This window comes from Aureobasidium pullulans (genome assembly GCF_000721785.1).
Source record: "Aureobasidium pullulans EXF-150 unplaced genomic scaffold scaffold_5, whole genome shotgun sequence".
NCBI lineage: Eukaryota > Fungi > Ascomycota > Dothideomycetes > Dothideales > Saccotheciaceae > Aureobasidium > Aureobasidium pullulans.
Window position 1 is genome coordinate 1248703 of NW_021941025.1, and position 21890 is coordinate 1270592.

General features: G+C 49.8%; 11 protein-coding genes across 11 annotated transcripts; all 11 read right to left on the reverse strand.

Annotated features, from left to right (window-relative positions):
* Nucleotides 1-424: 424 nt before the first annotated feature.
* On the reverse strand, nucleotides 425-5190 carry M438DRAFT_181404 (uncharacterized protein). The gene is made up of 5 exons (XM_029899189.1): nucleotides 5150-5190; nucleotides 3782-5017; nucleotides 3623-3732; nucleotides 545-3576; nucleotides 425-486 (listed from the first exon to the last, which is right to left on the reverse strand). The coding sequence occupies exons 2-4, from the start codon at nucleotides 4868-4870 to the stop codon at nucleotides 639-641; spliced, it is 4137 nt and encodes a 1378-aa protein (XP_029762894.1). The 5' UTR covers nucleotides 4871-5017; nucleotides 5150-5190; the 3' UTR covers nucleotides 425-486; nucleotides 545-638.
* A 724-nt stretch (nucleotides 5191-5914) lies between these two features.
* M438DRAFT_344121 (NAD(P)-binding protein) lies at nucleotides 5915-7235 on the reverse strand. The gene has a single exon (XM_029905139.1). The coding sequence runs from the start codon at nucleotides 7047-7049 to the stop codon at nucleotides 6051-6053; it is 999 nt and encodes a 332-aa protein (XP_029762895.1). The 5' UTR covers nucleotides 7050-7235; the 3' UTR covers nucleotides 5915-6050.
* Nucleotides 7236-7246: 11 nt separating this feature from the next.
* Nucleotides 7247-7818, reverse strand: M438DRAFT_181414 (uncharacterized protein). The gene has a single exon (XM_029899191.1). The coding sequence runs from the start codon at nucleotides 7663-7665 to the stop codon at nucleotides 7327-7329; it is 339 nt and encodes a 112-aa protein (XP_029762896.1). The 5' UTR covers nucleotides 7666-7818; the 3' UTR covers nucleotides 7247-7326.
* Nucleotide 7819: 1 nt separating this feature from the next.
* M438DRAFT_181413 (uncharacterized protein) lies at nucleotides 7820-8502 on the reverse strand. Its single transcript, XM_029899190.1, has one exon. The coding sequence runs from the start codon at nucleotides 8351-8353 to the stop codon at nucleotides 7895-7897; it is 459 nt and encodes a 152-aa protein (XP_029762897.1). The 5' UTR covers nucleotides 8354-8502; the 3' UTR covers nucleotides 7820-7894.
* Nucleotides 8503-9022: 520 nt separating this feature from the next.
* M438DRAFT_353813 (uncharacterized protein) lies at nucleotides 9023-11617 on the reverse strand (the record flags this gene model as incomplete). The annotated part of the gene is made up of 3 exons (XM_029906906.1): nucleotides 9023-10716; nucleotides 10912-11513; nucleotides 11565-11617. 3 exons carry the CDS (start codon nucleotides 11615-11617, stop codon nucleotides 9023-9025), a joined length of 2349 nt encoding a protein of 782 aa, XP_029762898.1.
* A 1991-nt stretch (nucleotides 11618-13608) lies between these two features.
* M438DRAFT_247163 (uncharacterized protein) lies at nucleotides 13609-13911 on the reverse strand (the record flags this gene model as incomplete). Its single annotated transcript, XM_029899600.1, has 1 exon — nucleotides 13609-13911. A coding segment is annotated over one exon (303 nt), but the record flags the coding sequence as incomplete, so codon positions are not given.
* Nucleotides 13912-14565: 654 nt separating this feature from the next.
* Nucleotides 14566-15859, reverse strand: M438DRAFT_333603 (uncharacterized protein; the record flags this gene model as incomplete). Its single annotated transcript, XM_029903625.1, has 3 exons — nucleotides 14566-14909; nucleotides 14964-15715; nucleotides 15768-15859. The coding sequence occupies 3 exons, from the start codon at nucleotides 15857-15859 to the stop codon at nucleotides 14566-14568; spliced, it is 1188 nt and encodes a 395-aa protein (XP_029762900.1).
* A 315-nt stretch (nucleotides 15860-16174) lies between these two features.
* M438DRAFT_333604 (uncharacterized protein) lies at nucleotides 16175-17494 on the reverse strand (the record flags this gene model as incomplete). The annotated part of the gene is made up of 3 exons (XM_029903626.1): nucleotides 16175-16596; nucleotides 16646-17331; nucleotides 17382-17494. 3 exons carry the CDS (start codon nucleotides 17492-17494, stop codon nucleotides 16175-16177), a joined length of 1221 nt encoding a protein of 406 aa, XP_029762901.1.
* Nucleotides 17495-19097: 1603 nt separating this feature from the next.
* Nucleotides 19098-19832, reverse strand: M438DRAFT_353816 (uncharacterized protein; the record flags this gene model as incomplete). Its single annotated transcript, XM_029906907.1, has 1 exon — nucleotides 19098-19832. The coding sequence occupies one exon, from the start codon at nucleotides 19830-19832 to the stop codon at nucleotides 19098-19100; it is 735 nt and encodes a 244-aa protein (XP_029762902.1).
* A 45-nt stretch (nucleotides 19833-19877) lies between these two features.
* On the reverse strand, nucleotides 19878-20160 carry M438DRAFT_333606 (uncharacterized protein; the record flags this gene model as incomplete). The annotated part of the gene is made up of 2 exons (XM_029903627.1): nucleotides 19878-20064; nucleotides 20117-20160. 2 exons carry the CDS (start codon nucleotides 20158-20160, stop codon nucleotides 19878-19880), a joined length of 231 nt encoding a protein of 76 aa, XP_029762903.1.
* A 173-nt stretch (nucleotides 20161-20333) lies between these two features.
* Nucleotides 20334-21702, reverse strand: M438DRAFT_363868 (Metallo-dependent hydrolase). The gene is made up of 2 exons (XM_029907682.1): nucleotides 21481-21702; nucleotides 20334-21415 (listed from the first exon to the last, which is right to left on the reverse strand). Exons 1-2 carry the CDS (start codon nucleotides 21675-21677, stop codon nucleotides 20569-20571), a joined length of 1044 nt encoding a protein of 347 aa, XP_029762904.1. The 5' UTR covers nucleotides 21678-21702; the 3' UTR covers nucleotides 20334-20568.
* Between the last annotated feature and the right edge of the window lie 188 nt (nucleotides 21703-21890).

Genomic DNA, 21890 nt, shown 5'->3' on the forward strand with positions numbered 1-21890 from the left:
TCCAAGATTAGGTGCCAAAAAATTGGGCTATTCTACAGCTACACGCGGTGACAAAGTTGAGCACACGGGGAGGTATCAACATCATGTAAGATAGGCCAGAAACTATCCAACATCCGTCATAAAATGTGCTATTGGAGGGATTGCCCTCAGAACTTTAAATCACACGAGAAGCGGCAAGCGATGGTCTGACAATCCCTGTGAGGAAGTACAAGTGCTATTTTTGACGAAAGGGGAAGGGTCGAACGACCGAATCTATCATGCAGTTTGAGCAGCAGAGTGCGTAGACAATGGCTTGTTCTTTGCAAGGGAAGTGACGACTGTGGTGTATATATTACAGATATGCAAATCCGGAAATCAACAATTTTGAAACGTCATCTAGAGATTGAGAAAAACAAAAGTGGCAGGGAAGGAGCAAGCTCGTGAGTCAGTAGTCAAGGAAGAAGCGATGCAAAAAGACTTCGTAATTCTGATACCACAAGATCCGATCTGTGTTTGCGTCAGCTATCGCCTCCTGTTTCCAAATGATTTGAAAATATCAGCTTACATGATGAGAATGGAGAGATCAATTAGTAGCGAGGTCGACCGGCAACACAACGCTATACGCAACTTCAAACCACCGTCATATAACACCCGAATACTCAAGGTATTCTGTCAAACTCATCCTTGGCCCTCAAGTATCTCGCAGCAGGCCCATCTCCACCCTTCGCACTCAGCTCCATCCAATGTCGCGCCACGGCCATAGCAACAGGATCATATCTCTCACTTAACTGCTCCCGGTCTTTTTCAACATCCTTAAAAACATCTCTCAATTTCGAGAAAGGTGAGAGGCAGATACCCAACAACTCAGGATGTGTGAGGTAGAGTGTAGCGAGCTCGCGCTGAGCTGCGGGAATCCCTTCTTTAGCCGTGAGTTGGAGCAGCGTTGCTGCATCGCTCATACTGAGATCTGCGATTGAAGGATCGCTATGTTGAGGTGTAGAGGGTGAGAAGGCAGCAGCATCGCGTTCGGCCTGTGCTGCGGAAGTCACATGTGAGTGACCGCGGTTGAAAGTATGATGGTGGATTATTTGATCAGCAGTCTCGATCATGCCTTGACAGATTCCTTCCTTCAGATCCAAAGCGGCGATGGTGGCGTTCCAAAATGCACGACCGCGAGGTGTGTTGTCAAGTACGTTGAGAGGGACAAGTGAAGCGATATATTGTAAATCGCGGAAGAGCGTCTTTGGTCGTAGTTGTTGATTTTGGAATAGTTCACGGAAACTGAGTATCGTATTGTCGTGACCTGCCATCGTTCGTGGTGTGGCGAAAGTGTCGATTCTGAGACTGAGCCTACGTTGGGAGAACAGGGTGCCACTTGGACCAAGAGGCTCATGTTCGCCTTCAAGTCCAAGGTCTGTGCGATGTGCTTTGAGCATGTCTTGAAGTTCAAGAAGAGCATCGAGTTTAGCATATGGGCTTGCCTGCAGCTCAAAGCGTCTCAATAGCATCCGGAAAGCCTGATCAAAGTCAAAGGAGGGTTGTGCGGCGCTGGTTTCGTAGTCCATGGCATCTGGTACAACGATTTGTAACGGCATCCTGAGCTTCATTGTTTTACGCATAGCCTTGTCTGTCTCACTGCCTGATCGAAAGAGGTCGTGAAAGTCGCTCAGCAGTAAGCTGGTCAAGTTCTGCTTGAGCTCTTCCAAGAATGAAGCTTGACTTTGCTGCAAGTGCGAGTGTCGAGAAAGTGGCCGTCCAGTCGATATCGGAGACAAGGCTCTCGAAGGAAAGCTCGTAGCACTGGAAGGAGACTGGGGACCTGCGCTGAAGGTGGACCACAACGTGCCGGAAGACTTGTGGGTGAGAGTTGGACTTCTGCAGCCAAAATAGTCATGCGTGACAGACTTTGGACTCATGCTTCTTGTAACAAAATCAGGATACATGGCTGTCCGAGATGGAGTATTGACTCGACCCCATTGATGTGATGAACGGGCTTCGTAAATACTTGGCGCAGTCCTTCGATACATGAGTCGAAGTTGTTCCAAAGCGCAGCGATCAGAGCCTGGTGTATCCGCTCTACCGTTGATTTGTCCAGACAATGGCTTTTGGTCCTGGAAAAGCTCGCTGGACCACAGTATTGGATTCTCAATAACACTTTGGCCGACGAACTGGTCTAAACACCTGGTGAGCTCAGAACAGAACCGGTGTATCCGTTCTTCTGCTCTGCACACCCTTTCTACTCCATGCGACTGCATCCAGCGTAACGTCATGTCCACCTGAATGTCACTGAGTTTGTTTGTGCCGCCTTTTGCTACCGGTACCGACAGAAGCTCGAGAGTCGCTGCTTCGGCTTTGAGCTGCATGTTGTGGTTCAAGGATTTGGAGGCGCTTCGATGCCTGAGGAGAGGTTGTCTCTTCTCAAGCTTTGGCCGAGATGATGTCGCCATGACACGCAGAGCTGCTACGATCTTACGCAGGTCTTCGTAATGACTTGCTCGTTGAATATCAGAAACGTACCACATCTTCTCCCGTAGACGATCGTTAGTATCTGAGACGGATTTGATGCTGGCTCGCTGGAAGTCAATATCCTCGCTGTGTTTCTCGATTTGGTTTCCGGCCTCCTGGACAATGGTTCGATACCTGTCAATGGATCGCTGAAAGTCATGAGCGACGGCTTGCATGATACGTTCTATTGTTTCGGGAGATAGAGATGTGGTGGTTTTTGCCAATCGGAAGAACAGATGTGCTTTCGCAAAATCTCCTTGGTGGTAACAACTTGCTCTTGCATCTTCGAAGCGGCCCACTAGAGTAATGTGTGACGAGCCAATCTCGGGAGAGGTGATAGCATGATGTGGAATCGTCGTTGGAAGTTGTCCATCGAGCAGACTATGTATGCCTGTGCTGACAAAGTTGAAGGTCACAGGATCCAAGGAGAGTTCCGGACGAATGTGACCACCAACATTAGCCTGGGCGTTAGTCCAGTCACTGTGGGAGCTCGCACCATCAATCCAGGAAATTGTGTCATTGTCAACAAATGACTCGAGACTTGTCCATTGCTCGGAGAACAGATCCAGGCTTCCACAGCCCGGGACGCATCCGATGGAATTTGACAGTTCAACAAATGCTTCTCGGAGCCCATGGAGACAAGTGTCTGTTCCTTTGGTCTCGTATTCAGGATTTGGAAAGGCTGCCATAGGAGCAGAAGTCACAAAAGGCAACTTCATAGAAGTACCTACCTCCGATACAGAATCACAATGGCCACTTCTCGGGGACAGAAATTCTGAAGGAGACATCGTCCGAAATAAGGATAGACCAGAGACCGAGGACGCGGAGGATTTGAGAGGCGAGCCGCCAGTGCAATGGAAATCTTGAGATACATCGCATCCATTCTCGGGATAGAGCGCACGGATTGCATGGATAACCTCCGAGGCGCAGAGAGTGATTTGCTTCCGCTTGGTACTCTTACTCCGCGTTTTATCGATTCCCGATTTGTTCAAATTAATGTTCAGGCCAGTTTCCGGTGGGCAAATGCGAAACAGATCTACGACACTTTCGATGTCTGCCACAATGTTGGGCCGAATGGGAGAAGTTTGTTTCCTGTATCACGTAAGATCGACGTGCAATATGACTAGGGATCACGTACCATGTATAGGCAACACCTTCCATGATTTGACGGGCACGATGTGCTAATTCTTGTAGTATTCGCTGCCGTGCAGTTGAAGAGATGTGATGCGAGAGAAGGAGACCATAGCTCTGTTCGAGTGTAAATGATCAGTCAAAACATCAAGATTGACCTACTCACCTCCGGACTCGTGATTAAAGTAGCTAAGTATGATGCAAAGAGCCAACGCGTGCAAAGGAAGTATGGCGCTGCTTGCTGCTGTTGAGAAGATTGTTCTAGTCGAGCTACAATTGACTTTCCTAGATTTGAAATGCTGGATGGAACGATCGATGTTAGCTTGTTGTCCTTTAGGAGTTTGAGCAGTTTTGAAATGGCTCTAGAAAAGAACTCTTCTACTGCGCTAGGGTCATCGCCAGGATGGCCTGAGGTTGGTTGGACTTTCGTCCGAATGGGGCGTCTCTCGCTTTGGTACAGGAGGAAGTCACCGTCCTTGAGCGTCTCCAAGAGCCAGTTCTCCATACAGTGGTGCGCTGTCTTCTCTAATCGTCCCAGGTGTGCATTCATAACCATGATCACGAATCTGTCGCTACCAGGCTTTTGATGAGACAGTAGACCAGCGCAGATGAAGCCCCAAGCACTAGAAAACGGGCCACCCTGGACATCTCCATCCTCAGGAATGAGGCGAAGCAGCAAGCTCAGGAGATCGGACCGGGAAAAGTCCAGGAAATTTCTGACACTGGCATGCTCTATATCATCCGGTGTCCTCCTTGTTGGACTTCCAAAAATCGACTGTCCGCCGGGGGATTGAGAATATGGCCTGGATAGAATTGCAAAATCAGAATCTGAGAGTCCTAGCAAACGGTCGAGCAAAAATATGGGGTCAAAGGAAAGGCGTGAAAGAAAAGCCAAGAGAGAGGTCCTGGCATCCGCCGATACCCTGTCAAGAAATGATCCACTGGGAGAGACATTATTTGCGGCCTCCGACGCAGAGGATTGCGTATCCCACTCGTCACATGCCTGCTGGAGCGTACGAAAAGTATGGTAGAGCAAAGAGAATCTGGTCCTGTTCCCAGACTGAATTGACTCGGTGAGTTCATGCTGTACGTCCTTTGCGCTATGCAGAATCCGGCTCCGAGCCTCGCAAGATATCTTCAGCCAGTGGAGTTGGTGCTCAATGTGCTCGCTCTTCCGTCTTTGATATTTTTGCAGGCGCCTGAGGTAAGCTAATTCGGCCAGAGCAACAAGTTTTGGATTGTCTCGTTGCGCCATGTCGGACCTGCTGTTTTACGACACCGGCCTGATGTCAAATGTTGATGATTGTGAAAAATCTACTCGAACATTGTAACATTTCGCAATCTCGCACAGCAGAAAATTCGGGGATGAATAGTATCGCAATTGTTGAAGACCGCGACACCGCTATAATGTAAAATGGTTAGCCGCTACTGTGACTTTGACGGATGCCAGCTCATTGAACAGTAGCTTGTGATTAGTACCAAATGATGCAAGCTACCGATTGGTTGCGAAAGGGAAGAAGAAGTCCGAACATACTTCATACGTACGAAGGAAAAAGCAGAAGAGCTCGAAGGATCAAATGCCTTCTCGATCAACAAGATCCCGTAAAGCGACAATATAGTCAGAGCTTGCAGACACGACTCGTAACACCAGCGCTGTCAATGTGCTGACCACCGCGATACGAAAGAAAGAAGGGTGGGAACATCAGCGAGGAACTCGAATCGTCAGCTTCAGAGGTTGAGTGTGGGTGTCAGGGCGAGAGCCTGCATCACGAGCCCTCATGCCCCGGACAAGTGGCGTGGCATGCATCAGTTGTGTAGCCTATCAAGGCACTCCCAAATCAAGCATTCCTGTTGCAAGATTTCCGGTAACGCATCTGAGAGGCTCGTTGTGACATGACAGAAGCATCAGAAACAGCAAGGTGCATGACCAGTCCAGAAAACTTCGCATGCCAACGCAGCGTGACCTGGTGTGCATGAGAGCGGCAGGACGGACCAAGCAGACACTCGAAGCCAGACTCCGGGAAAAGGCTGGACGCTTGTTCCTTGGTTAATGAACACTTTCTGCAAGGCCAGGCGGCCTTTTTCACGACCGTGCGCGAATGAACTGGCAGCCCTGTGTCGCGGGTCGATCTTGTGTTTCCCCGCTTTCTGACGCGAGCAAGGTGCCTGCCCAATCAGAACACCCGGTCATTTTTTTCTGGAAGGCAGTGTCACTATTTTCCAAGACTGGCATAGATGACTCGATCGAATTTGTGCCGTGGGTTATTGTCAATAACAATCTCCGTATAGCATACAAAGCTTGGCTGACATGTCTTCAAGGACAATTGATCAATATTGAAAGTATAATTGATGGCTAAAATAACATATGACTGCTGGCTAATAGAAAGCATCAATGTCGTGCCTGTAATCATCCATCACCAATTCCCGAACGGTCTTTACTCGTCTGAGACCTTGACGACCAACTTGCCGCGGACGCGACCGGTCTTGAGCTTCTCGAACGCCTTAGGCACATCTTCCAGTGTGAACATCTCGCCAATGACAGGCTTAACCTTTCCTTCCGCCATCCAGCTGCCAATCTGCTTGAAGTCATCCTCTTTGGCATGACAGGTGAGGAACTCATATTTCATCCTACCACCTCCCAAGAATCTAGGCAGTAAGAAGATGGGCAAAAGGCGCTTGAAGAAGTCGAGGGTCATGGTAGCTCCCACGTTGACCATCTTTGCCGTGTCCTTCGAGAAGTAGTGGGCCGCCCAATACAACTCCGGAGAACCAACGAAGTCGACGATGTGATCGAAGCGCTTGCCGCTGCGAATGAGAACCTCGTGTACGTCCTGGGTCTTGTAGTCAATGACCTCGTCTGCTCCAAGACTCTTGCACAACTCCACATTTGGTCCAGAGCAAGTGGTAGTGACTTCACATTCAAGGGCTTTGGCAATTTGAATACCGAACGAGCCAGTTCCTCCCGATCCGCCATTGATCAAGACCTTGTCGCCAGCCTTGACATTGGGAGCGATACATTGATAGGCAGTCAAGCCAGCAACACCGACACAAGCAGCCTCTTCGGGCTTGACTCCGTCAGGAAGAGCGATTGTGCCATCGCGTCCAGCGACCAGGTATTCGGCCATGGCTCCAAAAAGAGGAGGTTCGGTTTTGCCGAAAACGGCCTGACCAGGCTTCAAGTCGGATCTCGAAGTCTTGACGACTACACCAGCAAAGTCCATACACGGTGATGCAGGCGTAGAGATGGCAAATTGTCCGACAAAAGGAGCCTCAGGAAGCTTGTAGTCGACGGGATTGAGGGCAGCATAGTGAACCTTGACAAGAGTTTGGTCTTTGCCGAGTGAGTTGGCCGATTTGGGAAGCGCTGCATTGTTGTTCACTTTAAGACTCTTCTCGATGGTGCCGGTGATGGAAGTCCATTGAGAAGCCCTCATGGTGGATGGAATAGATGCCGCCATTGGTCGCGGTGGTGTCGTTTGAGCAGTGCGGAAGTTGGTGATTGTTGTCTGCTGTCGTTTGAGTGAATTTCTGATGTTGGTTGCGTAGCAAGATTAGTGTCAGAATTTACAGTAATGTCGACGTGTGTAGAAGTTCCAATGGAAGGTGTCGCGCGAGCAGGTTGAGCTCTTTGGTGGAATTGCTTGCGATTATGACGTTTCTTATCTAGACGAGCACGGACCAGATCGGACTCAAAATGCATCCGAGACTTTGTCAGCTCCATCTCCAACCAACTTCTTCCTCAGAACACAACACTATCAACTTGCGGATCATTATACTGAGGACTGAAATGGAGTGCGGGCCAGCAAAGCCATACTTCTGGTTCGATTGTACAGCAAAAACCCAGTGTCCGTCATAAGGCTTCACAAGAAACCTTCCCATGCTCCTTCCCAACCACAACTCCAGACCACGAACCCCCTGAACCCATGAACCCATGCACCCAGCGTCGAACTTATAGAAGAAGACAACAAAGGAAATCGACACGAAATACTGAAACACTACCCAGCAAATAGGGGTGGCATAGAAACAGCAGTTGTTGTGTATGAGCGCCATAAAAGATGGACCACTGGTGGGAGCAAATAGAAGTTGATGTTAGTCCGGTCCAGACAGCTATTCGAGCGTAGCTTTGTGATAATGCTCGGTCGTTTGGTCGTTCGCTTCTCGCATGCATACAAGTGGGCCTGTCTGTTGTCAGCTCTCACCCCACACAAAAAGATCGGAATATCTCACCTCTCTGTCAATGCCTCGAAACTCGTGAAACGTCTCACAACACCATATCCCATCACACCTTCCTGCGTTTCTGACCCGGCAAAGCGGCCGCAGCAGCTGCTGCTGCTGCATCCCTCTGTGCCAACTGCATCTTCAATCCCGCGACCTCCTCCTGCAAACCCCTCATAGCTTCCCACAGATCATCAATATCCTGCTGCTTCGGCTGTGCTGCTACAACGAAATTTGCACTCGCGGAAGCATTTCCAGAATTCGAGACCCCGCCTCCACTTGCAGCTTTGGTCTTGTGGTTTTCGCGATACCGGCGTTTGGCTTCTTCACGCTCGGCATCAGTGTGGTATTTACGTGGGCGACCTCTGCCTTTCTTGGCCGATTGGGACAGAGAGGGTGATTGTGCTGATGTGTTGTGATTGATATTATTGTTGCTGATGGTGGAGGGTTCTCCGATAGAGGGGCTCTGCGGTGCCGCGCTGATTGGGGAGGACGAGCTTTCCATCTTTTCGTTGTCGCTCATTTTGTATGTGAGTGCTGTTGATTCGCAACGTCGGACAAGCAGTTGTATAAGATTATATTAGAAAAGAGAATGCGCTTGATTGTTTGCGGAAAAAAGTGTTTGTGATAATTTATCGTGCACAGTGAAAGAACAGGGAGATAAAAGGGAGAAAAAAAAGAATTCTTTGTTTTCTTTGCATTTTTCTTCATCCCCCGCTTGTGCTGTGATGTAATTATGACTGGCCCGAGCGCGCTGCCTGCCTCATGCCTTTCTACTTGCTGTCCTCTCATCCAAGCTTCAACTGTCCATGGACGTTTGTTGATGAAGCAGCTCAAAGAAATAGGGAAAGGTTGATTATCGGGGCCCTTGCTTGCAAACAGTTTGCTCACCGGAGGTCTGAGTCGGCCACCACGTCCCTGTCGTCACGGCCAAAATTTTGATCGCTCAACAAAGCTTGCTAATTGCTTGTCGGAAGGCACAGTGCTTTCAAGCTTGACAACAATGCCCACTGAGAGCATGAAAGACCGAGTCGCGGTTTCCACATGTCTGGAGTAAAATTACAATGCAATTGTATCAAAGCTAGCTACTCGAATCCAGTGAAACACACCCCTGCTATGGTACAATGGCGACACCTCTCGTGAATTTCTCAATGAAATCAACATACCTCCTTCTGGACACGAACGGTTCTCCTTATTCTTCGTCTCCGAACAACTCTTCGATGAGTCTCGACCTAGCCGTCTTGGTCACTCGGGTGCGCTTTGCACGACTCAAAGGCTTGGAAACTTGGAGCTCCTCACCGTCCTCATCGGCATCCGACTCTCTCTTTCTGTTGATCACAGCGTCCAGCGATTTGCCGGCGATTGATGGCTGGGGAGGGCTAGCAAAGGAACCAGTAGCGGTAGGGTCTTGCTTTGACTCCGACTCAGCTTCAACCTCAGCCTGCTCCTGCACCTTGGCTCTTTCCTCCTTCTCGCGACGAAGCTTGCGGTAGTATCGAACCTTGACGGCGTTGCTGGTGCGGTCGGTCCCAAATTCATCTTTCAAGCGCTGAATGCACGCCGCGACCTTCTTCTCGGTACTCCACGGAACCAGAGCAGGATCGGCATCGAATTCCTTCATCGATGCCAGCATGAAACGATCCTCTTCAGGAGTCCACAACGGCGGAGCTTTATTGCCGGCACTATGGTCGTGGTTGTCATTGTTGGCGGGGATGCGATCGTCGTGCGGCTTGTCACTGGTAGGGTCTTCGCCCACGTCGCTATTCGCTGTGACTTGCGACGGATGAGCTAGCCTCTGAGAACGCGCCATGCATGCTGCTGTGGTACGGACGATGTTATGGTCAGCGAGAAGTCGTTGACTGCACACATCGAAGCGCTTTTTCGTCTTCGCAACTTCAGTATGCTCAAGACCGCCCAGGATGTCGATCAAAGCTTTGTCCTCGCGTTCTGTCCAAGAGCGGGCTTTCCTAGCCGCTCCACGTCTCGACTGTTGTCTGTGCCATTGGTGATTTATAGCTTTTGGGGTTCGTTCATACTCATGCTGAGCCTTCAGTCGCTCGCTGGCTATCGCAGTTTGATGACGGAAGTCAAGCTTCGCGAGAGACGAGTCTGCGCTAATGCCTTCCATGATTTCGATCATGGCTTCTATCTCCTCTTCCGACCAAGTGTTTATGAACGAGCCTGCGTTGTGCGACAAGTCTGTCATGAGCAAGTCTTCGTCATGGTGAGTGGCGTTCATCGGAGTGCGCGGGTCTTGGCTAGCATCGGTGCTGTTGTAGTGTTGCTCTCTCAACCAGCCCAAGGACTCCCACATGGCCAACAGCCTTTCTGCTCTTTCTTTCGGCTTATTTCCTCCGAACTTCAAAGTATTGCGCCAGTGCTCCATGGTGTGTCTCTGCATGCCGGGCTGCATCGCGGTCGCATATTGTTCGAAGAAGATACACTTGGTCTGGGCGTACTCCTCAGCAGTCCAGCTCATGGCAGCCGCAATGACTCGATCCGGCTCTTGAAGTTGCTGAACACCTTCCGCTTCCAGACCAGTCTCCAGCCAGTTTCGGACTTTGATGGCGTTGACAAGAGGTAGCGAGGTCAATTTAGCGTGATAGTCGGCTGGATAATCGACTGGTGCGTGGCTTCTGACCTTGAGCCATGTTTCAGCTGAGGGCTTGTTCCTCTTCGGCGTGCCAGCACGCGGAGCTGAAGCTCTCACTACACGCAGCGGAAGGTCGTCCTCGTCCATCGAGCTGAAGTCTTGGTTCGCAATCAATCCATGGCCGCTGGATCTGCTCTTGCGAGCTCTGCGCTGTGCTTGGGCCGGCTTCGAGATAGGCGTGGTGCTCTCTTGGTGCTTGCTTGTCGATGCAAGAGCAGTGTCACGACCGCATGCTGAAAATCAATGGGTCAGCACTTGTGATCCCGGAAGCCAAGTGCTTGACTGTAGCACATCATCAAAAGGCACGAAGTTGATCGAGCCGAGAGTCGTTCCACAGAGAGCACAGTGATACATGGCTCTCTCTGGACACACACAGCCTTGGGAAAACATCGTGCCCTTTCATGGAGCCTGGAGTAGAGGGTACTTACTTGCTAGACGTTCAGCTTCACTTTCGTGGTCATGGTACTTGCAATAGTCGTGGCAACAAGAGCAATTGGCACCTTCCCTCTGTTCCTTGAATGAGCGCTCGAATAGCTTCTTGAAGAAGAGATTGGTCTTCTGATGCTCGCGAGGGTTGTCATTTACATCTTCGTCGTCTGAAGGGCGCCAATGGTTGAAGTAGGTGTCTTCAATGTAATGGAATAAGCCTGAGGAGGTGCTGACCATGTCGTCGATGACACTGATGTGGCCATAGTGGAAGAGTTCAGTGTCATCATTCGCGTCATCTCTGCAGATCTTTTGCATCTCGGTGATGGCAGAGCGCATCAACGCAATCGACTTGAGCGCATGTCCCAAGAAGTAAAGCTCGGTCACATCATGCCAGTTAGTCGTGTCGACCGTTCCTCTGTACAGCCAGTAAAAAAATAGCTGCAGGACTGCACGACTGGTTTCGAGAATGACAGGTTGGCCAATGAGAGCAGGAGTCTGCGGGCAGTAGAAGTGAAGAACTGCATGCGGGACTCCTAGCGACAAGGGCATGCGCTCGTTCGATCTGATCTCGATTTGTTGCTGGTTAGCGCGCATCAGGCGCCTGTATCTGTGTCAGCCATGTGTAAAAAAGTTCATGGAATCGAGTACTAACATGGTAGTCTGGTCAGTCCATATGTGGCTGTCCCAGCCACGCGGCGCAGACATGACAGGTGATGTAGGGAAGGTACAAACAACGAAATCGAGTAAAGAAGGCGCGTAAGATGATGTTGATCAAAGAAGGCGCAAACAACAACTTTGAAAGTGGTTGCGCAGAAAATATGTTGATGAAGCGGGGGTGCGCAAACGGAGTTGTGTTTCAGCTTTTGGCTGCCGAAGTCGAGACAACACGACACACCGCTTTCGACACGCAACTCGCCGGGACAAACGAGCGTGCTTTGAGCCAACAACCGTGAACAGCCGCGCTCGACTATCTGTCTCGATACATCATCTCGTCGATGTCAACTTTACTGCATCGTGCTTTGAGATACGGTGTACAACAGCAAAGCTATGATCTACGACGGCAACGACTGGGACGGGACTGCCATCACATTCATAGATCTCCAAGAAATAGTGGATCTCTATATCTTCGCCAATTTCTCAAACAATGTCGCTTTAGAACGTAACACTATCACCTTTGCTCGAGATAGCCTATTGCATTGTAGCGAAACGGCCAGTGGGAAGGATATTGAGAGGCTCGTAGATGCATCTCTAGATCGGACTGGGCTCTACAAGTTGGTCGCGGACGGTTGGGCCTATCACTGGTCTCCCGAAGAGTCATATGCAGAGATGCATCCACCAGGTGACTTCGCCATGCACGTTCTGGTCAGGAAGTGTGGAATTGAAACGGAGAAGCAGCGAGATGCGGAGGAATGTCGTTGTTGCTACGATGCCTGTTACTATCACTTACACGAGAGTGAAGAGGAGCGTAAAGCCAGTGAGTTATATAAGTCTACTGATTGTTGCTACAGCCTGTGCTGCTTCCTGAAATGGGCAAGTTCCAAAAACGCGTTTCTATTTGTGCGAACATAAGATGAAGCGACAATCAAAAAGCCGAGGGAGCGAGATAGAACAAAAATCCTGAGAGGTGTAGAGAGGATGACATACCTCCACAACTTACAAGACATGCCATCAACCAAAAACATTGACGAGAGAATCTGCAAGAGCTTGAAAGACATTGTCAATCCCCAAAAAGCAAAAGAAACCACCTCCATAGTGGGAAGAAACACGGCCACACCCGCATTCTCTTATTCCAGTCCAACTAAGTATTCGCCAATGCGAAGAGTTGAACTGTGGTCCGGTCGTTTGTCGAGTGTCGGCGCCAACCAAGTAGACCAAAGCCCCTTGATTGACAGGGAGTGACAAATCTGATTTGTACAAGGAGCGTTGTAGATCTGGTGAAGAAGAGAATGTGTCACGCTGGACTGGTGCTTTGGCTCAGGGAACAGCGTGCGTCTCTCAGACGGCGCTGAATGCTCAATTGTATTAAGGTTTCTAGAGCAATAAGAAGAGAACTGCTAGAAACTATCATTGATGGAAGAAGCACCACATATCTTCCAGCCTCTCTCTCGGTTTTGAGGTCACCCCCCTTGTACTCACTTGCTTGCTTTCCCGCGCCCGTGAGTGGGTTGATATCTGCTTCTGAGTAACGTTTGCCAGATCATACTCTAGACATAAAGCGGCAAGAGCATGTCTCGTGCGTCGTTTTGGTCCTGTCATTCGCTTTCCTCTTCATGTTGACGGTTATGATTACGATCTGTACATGTGTTGCCGAAAACATGGTCAGCGTTCAACCGCCAGGTTCCGCAAGCTAATAACCGCGTTACTCTGATACACTTTTCATCGCGACTGATTCGAGGCTGGATTTACTCACTAGCCTTGCGTTCCTCTATACTTTCATGCATATGGTAGTTGCATGGATTTTCGCAGCACCGACACTCGTTACCTTTTGTCTTAGGATTGAGGTCGAGCTCACACTTTCTCAACAACAGGTGGTGTGCAAAGGTCGACGGCAACGGATCAACAAGAATCCGGTGAATCATGGAGTCGTAGTGTGCGGCCCAGTAGTCGACCCAGTATTTGTACAGGCCAGAGTGCTCCAGGCCATTGTCCACAAGCTTGAAGATCTGCATTGGCCCCTTGGCCAATCTGACCAGCTTGTAGAGTTGCACAAAGGCAGCGCGCTCCAGAGCAATGCAGTTCAGGGAGTCTGCAAAGATGTACAGATCGACGAGTTTTGTGTGATGCCGGTCGTATTGAATCCTTCTCTCAGGGTTGTTGACGCTGCAAGCATCCTGCGTGGAAGGCGTAATGATTTGACCAGTATACAGCCAGGTAGAGAACAACTTGAGAACCAAGCTGGTGACAGGGAGCTTGATCCGTGTTGAACCCGCTTCCTTGAAAGGACCGTTAAGAAGTCTATCGTGGTACGGCGAGTAGAAGCAAAGAAGGTCTTTGTGCACCGAGAAGGGATTCTGCTCATCTTCGTCCAACAGGATGACCATTGCAGTACTACCGCTGACGAGATTTCTGTCGACTTGTCAGTAGAGGGACAACGACGGCAAGGATTATTAGATGACTATGGTGCTTACGCCATCTTTGTGATATTCCACACTCGTCGCTTCCACTCTTCCTTCGGCTGTGGCTGTGGCTGATCACCAGAAGCAGATTTCGAGCTGAGAAGTACCGTAGACATATTTTGATCCCCTGGAGAAGACAATATGAAATTTTGGGAAGGTGTTAAAATTGCAGTATGTGACGAAAGCTCGTCGAAGCAGACGCAAATGACGCCTGCAAGAGTGCTCTGATGAGATGAGTCAGATTCAAGTTACAAGTATGGCAACCACGTGGGATCAAAAAACCACGACACACGCCGAGGCTCAAGGCCCAGGGCGAGAGCGAAGAACTTTTTGGTACAATCATTGCAGATCAGGACTTCTTCAGGGTTAAGGACAGAGGCATGTTTATCATTTAGCCGGATATAGGATCCAACAAGGCGATTGTACTGAATTTACCAACCTTTGCTCAGAATTCAAATTGAGCCAACTCATTGAGAGATGCGCTCGTACAAATGTGATCACCCTTGGCATCAGGATGTTGTCCTTTGGCCTTCTTTATCAAGTGATCTTGACGCGCTTGGTGTTAGCGGTCGCTCCCTTGTTCTTCTTCCCCCTCTTCTTCTTCTCCTTCTTCTTCACCCTCTTCTCGTTCTCCTCAATCACGGTCTCTGAATCGCCTGAGAGATCAGGATCGCCATCGAAATCAGCGTCGTTCTCCGAGTCGCTGCCGAAGTCATGAGTCATGTCGATATCAAAATCAGTGACAGATTTAGATTCAGCATCATCGGTGACAGAATCAGTTTCAGTATCGTACTCGGTATCAGTGTCAAATTCGGTATCTGTATCGACGCTTGGGTCTTCTTCTTGATCTTCTTCGAGTGCATCCTCGCGAGAGTTGCATCCTGGCAAGCTGTCAGTACCTATGCAATAATATTACATCTTCGAGATCGACTTACTGGCTCCGCGCTCTTCAGAATCCCAGATGCTGTGACCATGGTAGAAGCATCTGTCGTAACAGCAGCGGCAGCCATCGTGCTTCTGCTCTTTCTTCACAGCAAGTCCCCTGACCAGGATGCGGTAGGCGAAGTTGGGAGGTAAGGGATCGCCGTTTTTTGCCTTCTCATCGATCTTTTGTTCAGCCTGTTCATCATCCTGCCAGACGACGATTTTTACCTTCTCATCGATCTCATCTTCAGCCTGATCATCATCCTGCCAGACGCCGTCCCAGTGGCTTTGGTAACAGTCAACCATGTATTGGTACAGATGAGATGACTCCAGTGCAGTTGCCGAAAGGAGTTCGATGGCGGAAGGAGGAGGCAAAGTCTTGCATTCTTTGGAGATATGCATTGGCTGGGACGTCATGATGGAGCGCTGCAATGCGACGCAATTGATAGAGTCCGCAAAGATGTAGAATTTGGTGACAATCATCCAATAGTAACTGGTGTTGGAGCCATCCAATTTGGGCAGAGTCAGGTCCACATTTCCTGAGTAGAGCCAGGTGAAGAAGAGCCTCAGGATTTCTGCTCTGACTTCTTGAACGATCGGTTGTTGACATGGGATAGTGCCTTCGACAAAGTATCCGTTGAGCAATTTGTCGTGGTATGGAGAGTAGAAGCACAGCAGAGCCTTGTGGACGTGGAAGACGCGAGTTGATTTCTTCTCTTTGGACGCGAGGTCGATCATCGTTGAGCCACTGGCGATGAGTCGGCTGTTTTGGTCAGTTTGTTTCGTGTCAACCACATTCATGAGTGTGTACTTACGTGGCTGTCTTCTGTTTCCATGCGAGATGCGTCCCAAATTTATGGATCTTGGAAGACTTCTTGTCATCTGAGGAAGGTGATTGAGCCGACATCGTGTCAAAGAGGCAACGACGTGCTGAACTCGCGTTGAAAGTACTGTTGACAAGTGTGGAAGAAAGCTGGAAGGAGAGAAAGCTGACGACAAGGTATCCAAAGTGAGAATCAAGCTTGTATTTATGTAGTCATGAAGTACTAGTGGCTCGGGTTGGGCGAGTGAACGCGAGAAAGTAAGTGAAGTGACGGTGTTGTAGTTCTTCCGCTGAGCTATCACTAAGAATTCTCGGAGGCAGGCGAGACAGCCCCTTCTCACACCGCTGTCAAGAAGTATTCGCTTGACTCTCCAACCCTTCCAACAACTATGTAGTGTCTCATACTGCCTTGATGCGCTTTGTCTTCGCTCCTGCTTTGTCCCCCTTCTCGCGAACTCGCTTCTTTGTGGTTGGTTCGGCGCTTGTGTCAGCATCCGACAACGGCCCCGTCGACGAGTCTGAGTCTGAGTCGGAGTCGTCGGAGTTCTCGAACAGAGGATCTCCGTTCACAAACTTCAACCCTCCCTTCCCATCGGACTCGAAACGAGTACCGCCAATGCAAGACACGCCAGTTCTCATCATCGAGGCGTTAGCCTCCGAAGCAGTCAAGGGCTTCAAGGCAGTATCGGCCTCCGAAGCAGAAAAGGCCTCCGAAGCGGTATCAGTGTCCGAATCTGATTCAGATTCCGAGTCTACCTCGCTATCGAAGTTCGATATCGCATCTCCGTCGTCTTCAGTCTCATCATCCAGGGATCCACAGGCTATAAATTATGGTCAGCAGATGTAGGGATAACTTGTACGCAAACTTACTGGCTTCACGCTCCTCCTCGCTTTCATGACGATGGAACTCGCAGCGGTCGTGACAACAGCGGCAATCTCCCTCCTGGCCATCCTGTGTTCTCTGGAGCTTCCTCAACAACAGTCTGTAGGCCAAGTTTGATGGCAAGGGATCTTCGCCGTTTGGATCTCCTTGATACTGTCCCTCATGCTCATCATCTCGCAGGCTACCACACCAGTGTGCGTCCAGGACAGCTAGATAGTAGCGATACAAGGAAGAAGACTCGAGGGAGCTGCCTGATAACAGTCCAATGCAGCTCCAGGTGGGGAAGGTGTAGAGCTCATCCTCGTGATTCAAGAAGTTTGACACAACCAGACGAGCCAGCGCAACACAGTTGAATGAGTCGGCAAGTATGTATAACTTCGTCACTCCAAGATACCAGTGGGCAACCTCGACATCAGAAAGGCATTCTGGATGTCTCATGTTGACCCTGCCGTTGTACAGCCAGGTCACAAATAGCTTCAGAACACCCGATCCAGCTTCGACCAGGAAGGGCTCGGTCGGAGGATTCATACCCTCAAGAAAAGGCCCGTTAAGAAGTGTGTCGTGGTATGGCGAGTAGAAACTGAGCAAGGCTTGGTGAACGTTGAAGGTACTTGGATTGACCTTCTCCTTTGATTTGAGCATGACCATGCGGTTGTCGCTAGCAATGAGACGACTGGCTTTGTTAGTCGAACTCTCGGGCTTGGGTGGTCTATCATAACGTACCTGGCGGTCTTGCTTCTCCAAACGTTGCGCTTCCATTCTTCCTTGAGCTTTGTGGAATTCTTGTCGTTGTTGTTTGTCAAAGTAGCTGCAGCTACAAGCGATTGGTCGCCCATGGTGGTCAGACGATTTTGGCGCATGGGAGTTGTGATGCGTAAGTGTTGATGATGGGAAGAGAGTTGACCGAAGGAGTCGCGGGAAAGAATCTGTAATTAGTGTGCGCAGCTAATGTCGAAGTCCTCGCTGATTTTTCACTGGCTCGAGTGAAGTTCTAAAAAGCAAAGCGCAGATCGATCACAAAGTAAAGCTGCGGTAACAACTTTACTCTCGGGAAGGCACCGACTCTCAGCTGCCTTCTTCAGTCTTTGTTGTGGCACGTGATGGAAACGAGCCTCTTAGATGGTCATTGCAGCAACAGATGGCTATCTTCTAGGACACCAAGACAGTTCAAGTCGAGCAGCGGCTTTTCATCGAGCTTCACTCCATTTCAACTCGTCCAGCCATCAGATGATGGGTCGTTCCTCTTCCGTTTTGATAAGGCTTTGCCGCCAACATACAGGTCTATCGTGATTTCCTTTCTGGGCCACCTCTTGCTGACTTTACTACCGCTCTGCATCAGCCGTCAACTCTTCTTCGTCAAAGTCACCACCAATAATACCACAAGGTATCCACATTTATCAGCTTTATTCGAGCTCTCATGCCGAAGTCACTCACCAGCTATCCGCTCCTCCTCAAACTCGTGATGACTACATTAGTACGAAGACACTGGCTAGACCTTGTATAAGGTAGATTGCCTAGTGGTGGATCAAGAACGCTTGCATCAGATAGTCTCTCTGTTGAATTTGAGAAAATGTGATGCACCAGAACAACAGAAACGTTCAACACTTCAAGACGAAAGACCCGCATCGTCCCCTCATACAAACACCCACAACAAACCCACCCAACCCAAAAGTGCAAAAAGAAAAAAAACCCGATCACGAACAGAATCGAACCCACAACCTCAAACATCAACCTCACCCAAAGAAAAAATTGGGGGGGGAGGTCCCGTGGGTCCGGAGGTGGTGTGTGTAGCGCGGGGGCAGAGTAGGTGGCTCCGTGGGGTGGTGGCCGAGGGGTACGTGGGGGGGGGGGGGGGGTCGCCCAACCATCGGACTAAGGATGCGCCACAGCTGAGCTGGGCCCCGGATACAATCGAACGAATGGACCGCATTGCGGCTTGAAGATTGCCGTTTCAGGAGTGTATATATAGCTTGATTGGAGAAGTGAGAGGGACTATTGGCGTGTTTGCTGGATGGTTAAGGGGTTATTCTGATCTGTGAGGATCGTTGCCTTGGTTTGGATTACGATGTGGTAGTTCACTGTGTCACGGTCAAGGACTGAGTTGTGGTTATGTTCGTTGAAGCAGTGATGCCGTGTCAAAATTAAAGCTTGAAGGAAGAAGCACGCTGTTTCTGTGTGCTTGTGGATTCCCCCATCTCTCGAATGCTCCTTTCTCAATGCATGCTCCAATTCCAACTTCCAAGTGTCTCTTGCTGATGAGCAATCTTCTTTGGCAATCGTCGAGGTATCAGGCCTTGTGCTCTGTAATGGAGCCGCAGACCGAGCTTCGTAACTTCCAACGTGGTACAAAGTGTGCTGTCGTGAGATATCGTCTCTCTTGGAACGGGGTGAGTTCGGAAAGCAACCCAAATGTGAGCACAGTGAATGTCTTCCCACGACTCAAATTCCGCTTTCCTGCTTCAACTTCTTTGCCGAGCCATCCTCGTCCTCATCGAGGGCCTTGCGCTTGCTGCCAGCGAGATCCATCTCTTGGTCAAGGTTGCTGTCGCTCTTCTCCTCGCCGCCCTGGATCTCAACCTCTTTGCTCTCAGTGTCTTGGTTGCTAGCTCCAGTAATGCCTCCCTCCATCTCAACATCCAAGGCTTGTTCCTCATGGGCGATGTCCTGGGCGCCGTTGATTTGCTCGTCCTGATCACAGACATCATCGGCGTCCTTTTCCCAGAACTTGAGAGCTAGATCTTCTGCCTTCGACCCGCATGTAGCCAAGCGCTCTTCGTCGTTCGGATGCGAATGGTATTTGCAGACATTGCTGCAGCAGGGACAATCTCCAACTCCGACACCCCTGCCGATCATCTGGCGATGCTTTGACATTGACTTCAATCTGTCGTGCAAGAACGCTGAATGAAGCAGGGTAGGATCCTCGAGGTCGTCGTCCATCTCGTGGTCCCAGTGAAAGACATAGGTGTCCAGGATGTATCTGTAGAAAGCAGAAGTTCGGTGCTCGTCCACGATTTTGCAGTCCGAGAGGGTTTGATAGTCGATGATGTAGATGCCTCCATGAAGGCCTTTCGATATTTGTGGCAAGCAGGTAAGAATGGCGCGCTGCAGAGCAAGGCAGCCAATGAAGTCGGCGAAGACGAACAATTCGCAAATGACTTCGGCGTGGAATTCCATGAATATGCGTCCAGTGGCGAGCCAGCCATAGAACAGGCGAAGAGACTATTGCGAAGCGTCGACCAGGAACTCTGTCTTGCGGTCCTGGCTCTCCTTGAAAGGTCCAGTCATCAATGTCTTGAAGTACGTCGAGTAGTAGCAGAGTAGAGCGAGATTGAAGAGAAACGATTGAGGCTCGCTCTTGCGTGTGGATCTCAAGGTGGCGATCTCATGGTTGTCGACAGTGATTTGGCTGCGATACATTAGCTTGGTGAAATACAGAGTGACAGTAGACTAGGTCTTACACAACTCTGGAGGCCTTCCAGATGTTCTTGTCGTAGTCCGCCATGGTTTCCGTGAGGATGATTGATGGTTGAGGAACAAATGAGTCGCTCGCGGTGGAGATGCAGTTCAATGGTCAACTGTCGCGGTCCAAGACTTTTTTATGCTGGGGAGAAAGAAACTAGCAGGTGGGTTGATGAGGGACTATTAAAATGAGCCAGTAGAGATCAACGTGTTGGAGACGGTATTGTGAAAGTTGGTTGTTGAGTGACATAGATTCTAAGTAGTGATTGTCCCAAAAGCCAACGAAAGCTCCAGGCGTCGAGTGAACCATTGAAACGAGTAGTCGATCACTTTGTGAACACTCAGCGATTGCTACCGAAATAATGGTCAAGGATATTGCCTTCACTTCCGACCTCTTCGTGGGTAGAGTTTGTCCCACATATGTATGTAACACGCACACAACTCGCTCGAGTCACGCTCGGGGCCAGAACTCTTCAATCAACCCCAACATCCTTTCTTTTTCCTCCTGCCCTCCAAAAATCGTATCCACCGCACCCTTGCTCAGCTCCAAAAGCTGCTCTCTACCAAGACCAAAGTGGCGAGCAGCAAGCAAATACTCACCACTCAAAGACGCCTCAAAGATACCGACATCGTCTGTAGACAGCGCAACAGGTACACCAGCACGCCACCACTCGCCAAAATGATGAGCCGCGAAGCCACCTTCACTCAAGCCGGTAAGGACATTGCAGCTGAGGCATAATTCGAGGCCGAGCTTTTTCTCTCTGATGGTGGCTCGTAGTTCCTCAGGTACGTGAATGACATGACCGAGACGTTGAGGGTTCCATGATAGCATTTCTTCCAGCTCGTGGGAGTCGGTTTGTGCGATCTCTGCAAAGTGCAATGTGATAGGTAGACCCTGGGCATGAGCTTCGGCGAAAGCAGCTTGCAGATGCGAGATGGGCCTGCGAGCCGGATTGCCACAGAGGTCGATGCCTACGATACCGAGGTGGCGATATTTGAGCGCCAGATGTACGACCTTGAAGGCCTCCCCAAGCGTATTCTTGCGGTCGATTGAAAGTATGAGTTTTGCATGCAGTCTTTCGTTTGACAAAGCGTAATCGCTCATGGCTTGTAAGACGATAGCGACATAATCCTCTTCATTGATACCAACAGCCGGAATCGCTCGAGGTGTGGTCCGGAGTTCCAGATACCGTACTCCATCGTCCTGAAAGTCTTGCAGTACAGCAGTAGTCGCAAATCGTATACTCTTTTCATCCGAGACCAGAGCGTAAATATACTTGTCGAAAATTGGGAAAAAGCTGTGATATTGTTGATTCTGGCGGTCTTCGTACCTAAAGCATACCGTACTCCTTCATTAACTTACCTAAAAACATCGATACTACCATCTGCAGCTTTCGGTATAGCGGTCATAGGATCGTCCATCTCAAAGGCAGGGTCTTTCGTTTTCTTCTGCAGCCATATTTGGTGTAGACATTCTCTACTGATACTACCAGTCAGATGTGCATGCAGCTCTACCTTTGGCAGCGCTCTGGTCAAAGTGATATCAATTGGCTGCGACATCTTGGTCTGGAGAAGTGCAAAGCTGGGAAGGAGAGGAGGTTGGGAAGTTCGGTCGAGCAAAAGCCGAGGCTTTTGGCCGGAACTTCAACAGGGCAACTCCAAGCGAAAGTCACCCTGTCCTCTTTCACGTCAGGACGATGATTGAACAATCTCAATGAACGCACACACGAGATTCTTATGTACACACGTAAGAAGCTTTGCAAAAGCTCGATT